Source organism: Achroia grisella, unplaced genomic scaffold, assembly GCF_030625045.1.
Source record: "Achroia grisella isolate CSIRO2021 unplaced genomic scaffold, CSIRO_AGI_Agris_v1 utg512, whole genome shotgun sequence".
In the NCBI taxonomy this organism is placed as follows: Eukaryota; Metazoa; Arthropoda; class Insecta; order Lepidoptera; family Pyralidae; genus Achroia; species Achroia grisella.
Genome location: NW_026712906.1, coordinates 926,617 through 940,166, shown reverse-complemented (window position 1 = coordinate 940,166; position 13,550 = coordinate 926,617). Strand labels below are relative to the sequence as shown.

Sequence of the window (13,550 nt, the reverse complement as noted above, 5' to 3'; positions counted from 1 at the left end):
AGATTGTTTGCCGTTCCAATTGCATAAAAACGTGATGAATGTTTACAGGAAGTGGCGCAGGAGAGTCTCCGCGTGGCGCACGAGCAGCGGCTGGCGTTGGAGGAATCGCTTGAGCGACGCAACCGCGAGGCCACCGCGCTGCATCAGCACAATTGCGCGCTGCGACTCGCCGCCAACAACGCGCTCGCCGAGCTGCAGGTACGTCAACTTGCGGACCTACATTAGTAATTGAACAAAGCCAAATCAAATGCAAAATAGTCAAATGTCACACTTTGTCGACCTCCTCCCACTTTTTCAACGTGTGTCGTAATTTACGGAGTCATTTAGTATAATAATCTCAGGACAATTTACACTGTGCCATCTAGACCCGAATTAAGCTAGCTAAAGCTTGTGTTATGGGTACTGGATAACTGATACAAATACATAGATATATTTCTTTTTTCATAAAAACATACAGTGGACCTGCGGTAATCCGGGCCCCCTTGTAATCCCTCATGGTCTATTATTTGTTATTGAATATTTTTTTGACAATATACTTCAGAGTACATATACATACATACATATATAACATAGAATCTTATTACTGGATCTGTAATTTGTCGGATTACAAGATACGCTTTTGTAAAAAAATCCGGACTGTAGGGGACCCTTAGGCAGCACTCTATAATCCGACAAATTCGATGGTCCGACACTGCCTTGCAAAACGTTTGTCGGATAACTGGGGGTTCACTGTACATATTATACATAGAAAACATCCAGACCGATACAAACGATCATAGTTATGAATATAAATATTTTGTGTCGTGCGAGGAATCGAACCGGTGACTATTGGAAGTAAGGCGGTGCTAAACTATTAGAGCACCGAGGCCGTCAAATTAAGGTGTTATGAATGAAGATGAGACACAAACATTTCATTTACATTCGTAACATTTCATCAAATTGAACAACATCTTTGACAATTTACCTGAGCTTATGTAAAACAGCAGTAGACCTCTACGGTCTTATTACAAAAAATCTGTTAAAACTCGGACGAAACGTGGTCTAAATGGTCGTGGTTTAAACCATTCCTAAAGTTAATACTTGGAATAAACCTAACATTATTACGAATCCAGATCTAACAGAGGACTACTTAGTACTACAGTTAAATCGTTCATTATGTATTCCATACAGAAATCAGTCACTCATGTCTGTCACCGTACAATTACGTTCCATTTTACCAGAAAACTGAAAAGATCAAAAATAATATTAGTTCAAAGAAAAATGTATAAACTAAAAATAAATTTATTTCTATTTATCTAGGTCTTCATTATAACTATTTCATTAATATATAATATTTATTAATGTACTATTAGGCTGAAAATCAGTTTTAAATTACAAGTAGGAGTCCTATACGGAGGAAAGGAACGGCGAGATATTTTTATTGGATCGTTCGAATGGTGACTATTTCAAAGTCAAATGAGTGAAAAAATAACAAATAACGTCTTTTATATATTTTTATTATCGTAAAATTTGCTTTAAATATTTTTAGTTAATATATTTTTAATTTAGTTAAAATATTTTTCAAAAACTACAACTAACAATAGAATTTTTAAAATAGGGTTTGTATTTTTGCATTTAGACCACTGTTAAACTAGGGGCATCGCAGGTCTAACTTTAGACCATAGACGAATCACGATTTAGAGATAAACTTCATTTTGTAATAAGGAATACATTGGTGAATGGTTTATTACTAGTGCTAAACCAGGTTTATCTTTTTGTAATAAGGCCGCTAGTGTCTAATGTCGAGTTTATCGACAATTAAATCTATTTTTGTATTTTCCATTTGAAATATAATCAAAACTAAACTGACTGATAGAGGTAAAAATTGGTTGGTTATATAACTAGCTAACTTCGCATTGCTGTACATGTATTATACATATAAACCCTCCTCTTGAAATCCATAAAAAAATCGCTTCTAAATCCGTTGCGTAGTTTTAAAGATTTAAGCATACATAGGGACGGACAGACAGCGACAGCGACTTTGTTTTATACTATGCAATAATGATTAAGTATATATTTGCCTGCAACTATTTTATTATAATTTACTACCACTGATGTATAATAACTATAGCAAATAATAAATAGAAATCACTGTCAGTCCTACAGTGGTACTAGTAAATTACATAAGAGCAATGTTTACTTTCAATTATTAACTGTATTGTTTTAAAACGACCTTTGTTCATCATTGTATTTGGTTCCAGTGATTATTTATTATACTGTAATTGTCACGTCTCTATGTGTATGATAACGACAATTTTAATGAGAAATCCGGTATGACTGGATTACCGAAACATGTTCATATCTACATACTCACATAAATAACAAATGCATGTGTAACTGTAAAACGAACAACTTACATTTGACGAACTACATGAACAAGCGGAATAATTTACATGAGAATGTTTTAAATTCGGAAGGTTATTTAATTTGTATAAAGAATGAATAATAATAACCCTGGATAATTCTCACAGAAATATCTAGGCCAAAGCTAAGGAGACCTTGTGTTACGGTTAATTATATAATAACAATTATATATATAATAATAAAAGCATAAATAGAAATATTTTGTGTGAGAATCGATCCGCGACTACTAAAAGTAAGTCTGCGTACTAAACCACTAAGGCCGTTGTTTTTGTAAATGTACACTATAGTTTTGATGTCCATTATATAAAAGTATTTGTTTTGTAATATTTAGATTGTAAATCTGCATGTTAAACACACGTAGAGCGATGCAAACAATAATTCTCATGAATACAAGTTTGGACTGTCTGAGGAATTGATCCCATAGTGTGCGGTACGGCACCGTACAGCCGTCAGCATTTTACACCGCTCCGCATCCATATAAAGCCCAGTCATACCATTTTCCCTGCAGTACACCCAAATACACACAAGAAAGCATCAGGCCACACTCAAGCATCGTGTATTCATTAAATCAAGTTGGTAAGCAGTCCGGGTTTATCATTTATACATCATAGCATCCAGATTGTATGGGTCACAGCAGACTCACACACATAGGAAGGAAGGTGTGTGTGAATGTGCTATCCCACCAAAGGAGTTCTTTTTAGTAACTGTATGTTTTAGTTTTGGTGTTATTTACTTTGCAGAAGCTGGCAGCGCGATGCGAGCGTAAAATGTGCGCTGCGCGGCTAGCTATCACCGCCGCTGAGGAACGGGAGCAGGCCGTCCGCAACCATCTACCGCTCACGGTAAGTACTGATTTAGTTTTTTATGCTACGATGTTGGCAAACAAGCATACGACTCATCTGATGGTAAACGGTTGTCGTAGCCTATGGACGCATGAAAGGCCAGGGCTGTCACGTGCGCGTGGCCGACCCTTAAGAAATGTAATTAACTACATGCTGTGGTCTCTTGAGGAAACCTGAACAGGATACCATGATACCTTTTCACGATAAAATTTTAATGCATTTTTGTATTGAGAAATTATATCCCAAGGACATTGAATGGTGATATAGAGTTAATTGGACTTTAGAAGAACATTATTGTATGTTCGAATAGAATGATTTGAATAAAACAATTAAATAAAGGATATAATTTTGTATGTCTTTTTGTTTTTGAAACAATAAAATATTATAAATAAAAATAAATAAAATGTAGGTATAATTTAATATAGGACTCAAAAATAGAAAAGAAATATTTTCGAAGTTCTAATTCTATATGTTAAAAAGATAGAAAGATAAAACATTTACTTTATGTTCAGTGTTGTTTAGAAACCCTTCTTGAGTGCCTTTTTCACCCTTTAAACTTAAACACAGCTTACAAATCAAGCTGCTTAGCAGCTGAAATGGTAGACAGAGACTACTCTTTACAAAGTCTACCATGCTGACTATACTGAAATGTTAATACAAATATGTGAAACTTCTTCTTGAGATGGATATAAATATATCGTTTATTTGCGTTACTTTCAGCAAACATACAAGAAAATAATAATACTGTAAATAGATGAAATTTATATACAAATCAGAAACAAAATTGAAGAAGATGTAATACAATATACTCACACGTTACTGGTTCTAATTGCTAATTAATAGATTTCTAAATAGATATAGCTCTGATTACAGTTACTGGATAATATATTCTAGTACGAAAATTAAACTTTACTTTTTGATATATTCGATTCAGCAAATATACTCATTATACGATTTGTTTCTCAAAATTTTCAGTATTCGATACAAAACGGCGAAGCGAAAATGTTGGTCTTGAGTACAGACAGCAACAAACTGCAGGAGGCCGAATGCGACGGCACGCTCGACGACGCCGTGAGAGCGTTGCCCGACTATATCAAGCTACTACTGCCTCAGCACTTACTCAATATGGTAAGATATTTATTTATTTATTACCATACAAAACAGACTACGAGTATTTTTCTAGAAGCTTGCAATTTGGTACAGAACTATTTCATATAACACTTTGTATGCCTAAAATTAAAATAATACTAATGTATTTAACGCTAGGTAAGACTAGATTATAAAAATATACACTATCTACATCAAAAGATACAAATACAGTTTTCCATTTACCATTTATATGATATTTTATGGAAAAAGGCAGACTATTATACATTAGACGAAGGAGAAACAAATTTCCTACACATTTTTTATGTGTGTACCCACCTATATTATGCATATTAATATTTTCTGATGATATGGTCTTTGTTAATCAAGACTATTTATTGTCATAGCTATTCTTTTTTTTATAAAATAACAATTATAGTTAGCGTAATTACTGATATATGACGCTTGTCACCGTAGTCCAGGGGAGTAAAACCGCCGCTTAACAATATGATTCTGATATTGGGTAATCCACATATAAAAATGTACTATCTCGTTAATATTAAAGCTGATCTAAGAGAAGTATTTCTATAGGTTTGAACTAAACAGAAATCCTATTATTGTTCGTGTAAAGAGGTTGTAATATTTACTTATTTAGTGGATAGGAAATCTATATATAGTATAGATATAGTATGTTGATATAAATATGTATTTAGGTAAAACATATATTTTATACACCGTAGCACTTTGTTGCTGGCTTATACATTGTTTAATCACTTGAGATATTAATCATTGTTTCTTGCTGTTGTAATAAACAGTTGTATTTTTTTCCTTTCCAGGCTGGCATAAAGGCGGTATCGGCGCAAGGAAAATCTGCCAAAGAATTCGAATTGATATTAAAGAAAAATAACGTTTATAATAATTCAGATTTAAAAGGTACGCAATTAAGTAATCATTAAAATGTCTTTGTTAGTGATATATTATAATTGATTTTCACCATTGTATGAATATTAAGATTAAGAAAACTATTATAAATGTTGCCGCAATGAAAAGTTACATTATATTAATATTTTAAGCACCCAACTGCTGTCTGTGACTATTACGATCTTATTAATATTCCATAATATTTAATTAGAATTATCTTTGTTTATAATTTTAAGTCAATAAAATAAAAGTCAACTTCATTTTATACTATGTAATAAAGAAATCTAACTGTTTATTACATAGTATAAAATGAAGTTGCTTTTTATTTTATTGAAATCAATATAGTACCAACATATCAGTAAACTATCAATTGTGTCATCATTTGAGTAAGTGACTTGTATACAAACATGAATACATATAATTTTCAATTGAATTGTATATTTATACTATATATAAAATACATTTTAGATAAATATTTGAATATTATTGTTTGTTAAAATATTTTTTTACCCATTTACAGAAACCACGGAGGAGAGTGGCAGTGGCAGCGGCGAAGAAAAATCAGGGGATCCCGATTCTGGAGCTGACGAGGAGAAACAGCCTCTCCTGAATCATGGTATGGTTCCAATCGTTGTGTAATAATTTATTAATTAGTATTTGATAGGACACATTAAAAGTATTATTATAAAAATAGTAGTAAGTTTCAATAAAGTATCTATTTCAGATAACTTTTTGGGCAGAATACGTTATAGTTATTTTTTCTTTACAGTTATTTAAAGTGCCCTAAATATATATTTTTATTGATTTTGGGACATTCCTATAAATTCTTCTAGTGTTTAGATAAGTGATTTTGCTATTAATTTCAAAATATACCAGATATTTTGTTATGTTTCAATCATCCAGAAAGTGGCCTCGAGGAGTGTCCGAGTCCAGTAGATGGAGAATCAGATAATAATGCTAACTCCACATTCAGTGAGACACTCAACAAAGATACCGGGGTAAGTGGTTTTATTAAATGTAGACAACATTTCTACGCATGTAGCAGGAAATTTCACAAGCTTAAATGTAACAGTGCATTATATTATGTTAATGTTCTCGTGGAGAAAGCAAATAGATTATTATTACTGTTGCAAGTATAATATTGGCACGGTATTTGGCAGCACAAAGCGAACGTGGAGTACGCGAACGTGCTGCGCGTGATGAGCGGGCTCAACGAGGAGATCAAGGTGCTGCGCTCGCGGCTCGGCGGCGCGCTCGCCGAGCTCGAGCAGCTGCGGGCCGTGCGCGACGAGCTCCTCGCGGCCGCAGACCCCGCCGCGGCCGGCGACGACGCCGCCGCCGCCCGCGCCAAGATCCTCGACCTGCAGGTCCATACTCTTACCACTACACCTGTTGCCATTCTAGTCTAGTCGTCGGACCCTTACGGGCCGCCGGGTTCGAGACTCGAGCTTTAGCTCTATGCCCGGGTATTCCGCTCTAGTGAACCACCCCAGTGTAGTTTCATTTCGGTTTTTTAATCGGCGAGCCGGCTACTTTTAGGTAGCCGGCTTAAATAATAAAATAGTGGGAATGATCCTGTCGCTTGCCGGGTCGACTCGACGTCGTCGACGTACGCGCGCATCACTTGCCATGCCTATCTATTTCATATACATATTATTGTAGGTAGTGTATTGATTGTTATTTCCATGATAGTTGTACATATATAAAGTAGTTGACGGAGACATTGTATTTGCTATTTCTTTATAAAGAGCATGTTCAACATTTACTTACAGCCAGTAAAGAAAGTTTTAATTTATTAAAATAGAACATCACCTTTTTACATAAAATAATAAGAGTATTTTATGTAAAAAGGTGACGATTTCTTTATTAATGTACTTTTGATTGTTGTAGCGTGAAATATGGTAGTGAATATTTATTATATGATTGCACACTGCATAGAAAATTTAATATATAAAAAATACAGTAGTCACCACATTATGAAAATAGAATAGGCTGACAACTGACGATAATCAACTATTATTGGACAATATAATGCACATTATACACTGTCTTGTTTTCGTACACTATACTACACATCGTAAATATAACTTTTTTACACTATTGACTATCACATAGAAATTGGTGGTCCATCTGATGGTAAATGACAACTTTTGATGAATGGATCACTATTCCTATGTAAAAAAATAACATATATTTGATTCGTAGAATTATTTTTTTCACTGATGTAGGCATTTTTTACAGATCGACGGCACACAATAAAGAAACATTTTTTCAGCAAATATTCACATTACAGGCACAATTGACCCGTTCGACTGTCGCGGAGGAAGCGAATCTCGCTGAGATTCAACGGTTGGCGTCCAACGCGGCAGAAATGCAGGCACAACTCGCGTTCCGACCGACGCGCGCCGAAGTCGACGACCTCACCGCTGTCGTCGATAGATTGCGCGCCGATCTCCTGGCTAAGGACCAGCTACTCGAACGACAACGGGCCGTAATCGACATAGAGAAGAAAACCACGGACAGAGCGATCGAGACCACACCGTCAATCGAGGACTTACAAAAACTCGAAGATAGTGAAGAGAAAATGGACGCGGGACAGATCTCGGCCGAGATCGACGAAATGTTTCGGCTCGATGACGAGGACGACGACGACACCGATTCGGCGTCCACGGAGATCAACAGAGACGAGAGCGGAGTGAGCGAGCGCGCGACAAGCGAGTTCATTCGTCTTGACGACGAACAGCGGTTACAAGTGACGTTGCAAAACGGGTCGTTGCACGCCCTCGAGGAGGAGTTAGTCCGCGCGAAGGAGCGATGGGCGGAAGTGTGCGGTGAGCGCGCGCGGCTCGCAGAACAACTTGCGCAACTACAACGCAAGCCGCCGCCGCGCGTCTCCGCGTCGCAGCTGGCTGCACTGTGCGTGCCACTCCTCGCCGCAGTACTGTACTACCTGCTGCTGCCGCACATCTCCTGATGGACGGCCACCTGGGACCCACCCGGATATGCGTAGCCGCCGCCTCCCTCGGACGCGCCGTCGGTTCCGATTCATTGCTCACTCTCTTCGACTATACATATTGTAACTTATATAAGTCGTGACTTCTTCCAATATACCCGAGCGATTTTGTAATCTCGGCAGAACCGACTCGTACCAGCCGCCCCGCTGCCAGTACCTTAACGATTCGAATATTATATGCGCGCTTAATTGTCGGGCGAGGGTTCGGGCGTTTCAATATTAGTGTAATTTAGTACCTATATAGTTATAATGATAGATCGGACGTCGATATATTGAACGATCTCGGTCCGGTGATAGATTGTATTCGGCGGCTGGTGCGAATCGAGGACATGGAAAATTGTTATAATACTAGATTGAGCTTGAAACGAAAGTGCCATTTATTGTTGGAAGTGGCGGCGCGACGCCGCGGGGACGGTGAACGTTGTTATAGCATGTATATATCCCTAGTATTGTTTCTGTAAAAAGTGTCAGTATCATATTTGATAGATTTAAATTGATTGTTGATATCTGCCATAATAAATAACTGTAAATTTTATATATTAAGGCCTAACGACTGTCCTAAGTTATGATAATTATTGTTGTACGAGGTCTATCGAAATTCTTAACTGAACGAGTTAGAGACTCAGCCCAATTCTCTTGTTGAATATTTAGATATTGATGATATTTCAGTGTGTTCACTCGTTTGAGGTTATGGCGCTGTTCGCGAGCCGCAGAAAGCTTTTGCATTGCTTCCCGGACTACACATATCAATTGTACAGATTTTCATGTGTGGGCATTTGATCGTCGACAACTTGTCAGTTTTTCTTCGAATCGTTTGCATTTTTCTAGTCTTTTAGAATCGACGTTAAACTTTTTGAACAATGATCGATAATTTGTTCATTTTCTTTTTTTCTTATTTACAATTAGCCAGCCTAGATGACCTTCGATATTATTGTGTACGCATTTAATGTGCAGCTCTGATGTTTTTGATTGATATAGCGTTATAATTTTGAGTTGTCGTAGCGGTACTCAGAGGTTAGTTTAGAGGTTTTGCGTATAAAGGTTTTTGATATGGTTTTGTTGTTCATAAGTGCCACTCACAAATTGCCTCGAATCAGTTGTTTTGTTTTTGTATTGTAATGGGATGTGGATATCTCATATAATAAATAATGAGGGATTAGACAAAAAGCTGAGCTCTGTAGTTAAAGGCCGGAACATCGGATGCGTTAGTTTAGCGAGGTGCGCGACTCCTCCCGTCTCGTCTTGTGGTCTTCTGCGAGCGTTGTGTGTATCGGTCTGAACTTGATCGCTTAGCTCTGTGATTTAATGCCCAATAGGTAATTTTGTAACAAACTTGTATAACTAACAATTTATTATATTTGTAGAATTACTATAACTTTACCACGTTGAAGTCCACTATCTATAAATATTTATTATTTTATTGTTGCACTGATTTTTGTTATATTCAATGTTTTATTTTGTGTTTAAACCACCTTACTGTAAATAGATCGTATTAATATTTAGTTTCAAGCTGTCGAAGACTTTATGTTGTATTTTGTAAAGTAAAATTACTATAACATTCAATGTGGATGTACTGATAAATTTATTGGAAATAATATTGATTTGTTTAAAAATATCGGCATTTTCTTTTATCCTTCGCTTAAATTATTATCAGATAAGATAGCTGTCTAGATGCTTTCTGTCTGAATAATATATAGGATATATTTCACTCGGAGGCGTTACACAAGCGTTGTTTTTCCTAAAACAAGTGTAGTTACGCATAGCCTTGTAATGACTCTGACGCAGACATACACAAATTAATAGTCTGACTAACGAGACACGTAATAGAACGACGCACCAACACTGGGCGCCCACAACACGCATACTCTATATTTAGCGCATACCGCACACGTATAAAAGAAAGAAAATGGATAGTTCTATCTTAAGTTTTTACCTACGTATATTGGAAGAAGGTGTTGTACGGAAATGAAATGTATATGACATGGTAACATTTTTATTAACCTGTCGCTTCATACAGTAAGAATTCCTAACCCAACATCCTGATTTTATATTCATACCGTAATCTCTGAATATATTAAACCAATATACTTTATTAATCAAAAATGTAATTAAATATTAGGTCGAATATAGTGGCGGTGGCTACAAAATGGCGGATTTAAATACACTTCTATTCAAGGGTATTAATATGTACCTACTGGTAAACGAGTTGAGATTTCGCTATCTCGTGACACTTGGTCGTTGTATGCACAGATAATCTACTGAATGATTTAATATTTAGTTACCAATATCTTATTAATAATATAAACGCGAAAGTTTGTGAGTATGGATGAATATTTGTTACTCTTTCACGCAAAATCTACTGAATGGATTTTGATGAAACTTTACAGTAATATAGCTTATACATCAGAATAACATATAGGCTATAAATTTCATGCTGGTGAAACCGCGGGTAGAGCTAGTATTAAATAGTTTACGGCGTTTGTATATTTACCCTAGGATTTATTTAATCTCGGAGACTAAACTGACAGGTGTAAATGAAAAATTTTAATATAATGTTACTCACCTGTACTGGGACTTACTGGGGTAGTGCTGTACCTGCAATACCGATTTGTTTAATTCTAAGTTTATATTTTAGCATATTGGTTTTAAAGCAATTAGTTTCCATAACATATTATCAAAATTCACGTACTAGTGTTTTCATTACTATCATTATACAACACAAAAATACATTTTTGTGGTTTACGTAATGTCAAATTTGTCTCCGGGATTAAAAAAACAGAGTATTTCGAGCTGCTGATTTTATTGGGGGTAAAAGAAATGATCGATCAGGAAAACAGATAGTTCTTAGTTCAATAAGTAGAGTTAATCGGGTATCAACACGAAAGTTTCAAAATAATCAGTAGTATTCATGTTCATTATTACTTATGGAACTTATTTAAAATTATAATTTTATTGATAATTTATTACTCATATAGAGAGTTTATTTCTTTCTATGTCGTATTTTTGCCAAGATATGTGCATAATATCCTCTGATCTGTGGTTAGTGTCTATTGTATCGAATTAGTCAAAAATAAAAAAAAAACATTTGAATGGGTAAAATAAAAAAATATAACATATATTGTTGAATGTTTCCCAACCTTTTTGGTGGAATTTTAAAAAAGATTTTTCTATAATAATTTGTTATTTTATAAATTAAAATAACAAATTATTATAGAAAAATAGATAAAAAGATGACTTCGGCATTTGCTTTTGTGGTTAATTTAGTACCGAAACTCTCGGACTAAAGTCGTATCCGACATTCAGGTGCTGTCCTTCTGCCGCTCCATAAGTCCATCCGCGGAATTTGGAGTGCTATCTGCTTGCACTAAATATCGTTTGAATCTTACGGTGCATGACTAAGTTCTATCAATAATTTTACATAACAAATTTTATTCGAATTCGTATAGTGTTTATGTTAGTCCTTCCTCGGAAACATACATACATCCATCTATCCATTTTCACAAACTTTCGCTTTTTTTTTTCAATTAAATTGTTAGATACCTTATTGTTACCTATAAGGTACCTACATTATTTAAATCAATATAGTATTTGTATACCTAAGTAAAATATATCAACCATTAAAATATTCGAGTAATCAGATATTTTACAACAGCACTCAATTTAAATAAATATTAAACAATTGTTAGCAAAATTTAAGAGTTTAGTAAACTAAATATAACTATAATACAGATAAATGAGTAGGTATGATAAATATTTGTAACATGATATTATGCCAAGGGATATAACATTTTAGGGCAATTTTTAAAATACGGCGAAGTGTAAAGTAGGTACTTTTTGCATGTACATGAATTATTTTATATAAAGATTGACTTTGCAATTATTAGATAAGGAGCCCGACAACTTATTACTCTGGCATGGCAACGAATACTTTATTTATAAAGTTAAGGCAACCTTTACCGCTTAGCATCAGGTGGATCGTCAGTTTGTTTGTCATTCAAAACCATAAAAGAAAATTGCTCTGTACACTTACTGTTGAAACAAATAAATATTTATCTGCTATGATAGTACCACTAGAATGTAGATTGTATTTGTACGTAGCAGCAGCAGCAGGAAAATGAAGACATTGGTCTAAAATGGTAAAAAAATGTTTGTATGTACAAACATTTTTTTGAAAAATATATTTACAATAATATTACGAGAAAGGGATTGCGCCCCGAATGTCAGTCTTTATATCTTTCAGCCCAGCATCGTAACTATGAACAGAAGATGAAGAATGATGGGTTCATGAGAACTTACTCCCCCATCCCATCTTACATGGGAGTGAGTTCTCATAAATGATATGAGCCGGTCAGTAAATTCGCTACAAATGATTGTCAATACAATAGAATTCAGTAATATTTCTGTGAAGTATTTGTATTTTCGTTAAACAATTTATTACAATATAGGTAAGTCATCATCATCATTACACATTAATAGAATGACTACATTATACAGAATATTCAAGATGCATTACATGAATCGATAAATAAATATACCAGGACAACTAAGTCACATTTTTTTAAACACATATATAATATTAAATACACAAAAGAGGTAAGACCTAGGAAAAATTACACAGCGCAATCCACTCACAAACAAAGTAATATCCGTACTATAGGTACTGAACGACTAGTAAAAATACTTAAATTAATTTCTTGTAAAATATGTAATATGTATTCATAAAAAAACACCGAAATCGATATAAATAGTCATACTCATTAATACACATGTTTGTATAGAGAAATCAGACCCACGACCGTGGTATGCTAGATCATCGCTATACCACCAAGGTCTATTAACATAGATGAAAACAAATAAAAATGTTCTTATTAATACTATCTGATGTTTACAATTCAACCATCATGATCGAGGAATATTCTAGTGCTCTTCACGGTTTTATTTGGTATACGACTATACATTTATCGTATACCAAATGAAACCGTCCTAGTGGTCCTAACTAAGTTAAGTAAAATTCCATTAAAAAGGCATTTATGTATAAGTATAATAAATAATTAGTATACGTAAATAATACAGTTCTTAATTTTCTCTATTGTCGCACTATTTTTATGCTTCAAATAAAAAAAGGTAAAAGGGAACTCTTGGTGCGACTTTCTCTGACGTCCGCCGTCTGCCAGTCTGTCATAGTGCTTGTGGATGGCTCGTTTTTCGGAAAGGAAAAAAACTAATATAATAACTGAACAGAAAATATATTTATTGCAAAATTTATAAATATAACTTTTCAAAAA

General features: G+C 34.8%; 1 protein-coding gene across 2 annotated transcripts in view; it reads left to right on the top strand.

The window, feature by feature from the left end:
* Positions 1 to 9,854, top strand: part of LOC131846789 (sarcolemmal membrane-associated protein) — a 28,744-nt gene extending 18,890 nt beyond the window's left edge. For both annotated transcript variants that reach the window (XM_059196186.1, XM_059196187.1), the window contains 8 exons: positions 49 to 198; positions 3,144 to 3,245; positions 4,221 to 4,373; positions 5,168 to 5,264; positions 5,773 to 5,868; positions 6,156 to 6,250; positions 6,413 to 6,619; positions 7,546 to 9,854. In XM_059196186.1, coding sequence (XP_059052169.1) covers positions 49 to 198; positions 3,144 to 3,245; positions 4,221 to 4,373; positions 5,168 to 5,264; positions 5,773 to 5,868; positions 6,156 to 6,250; positions 6,413 to 6,619; positions 7,546 to 8,226 — 1,581 coding nt within the window. In that variant the 3' untranslated portion in view covers positions 8,227 to 9,854. The remainder of the gene's footprint in view (positions 1 to 48; positions 199 to 3,143; positions 3,246 to 4,220; positions 4,374 to 5,167; positions 5,265 to 5,772; positions 5,869 to 6,155; positions 6,251 to 6,412; positions 6,620 to 7,545) is intronic.
* Positions 9,855 to 13,550: the final 3,696 nt, after the last annotated feature.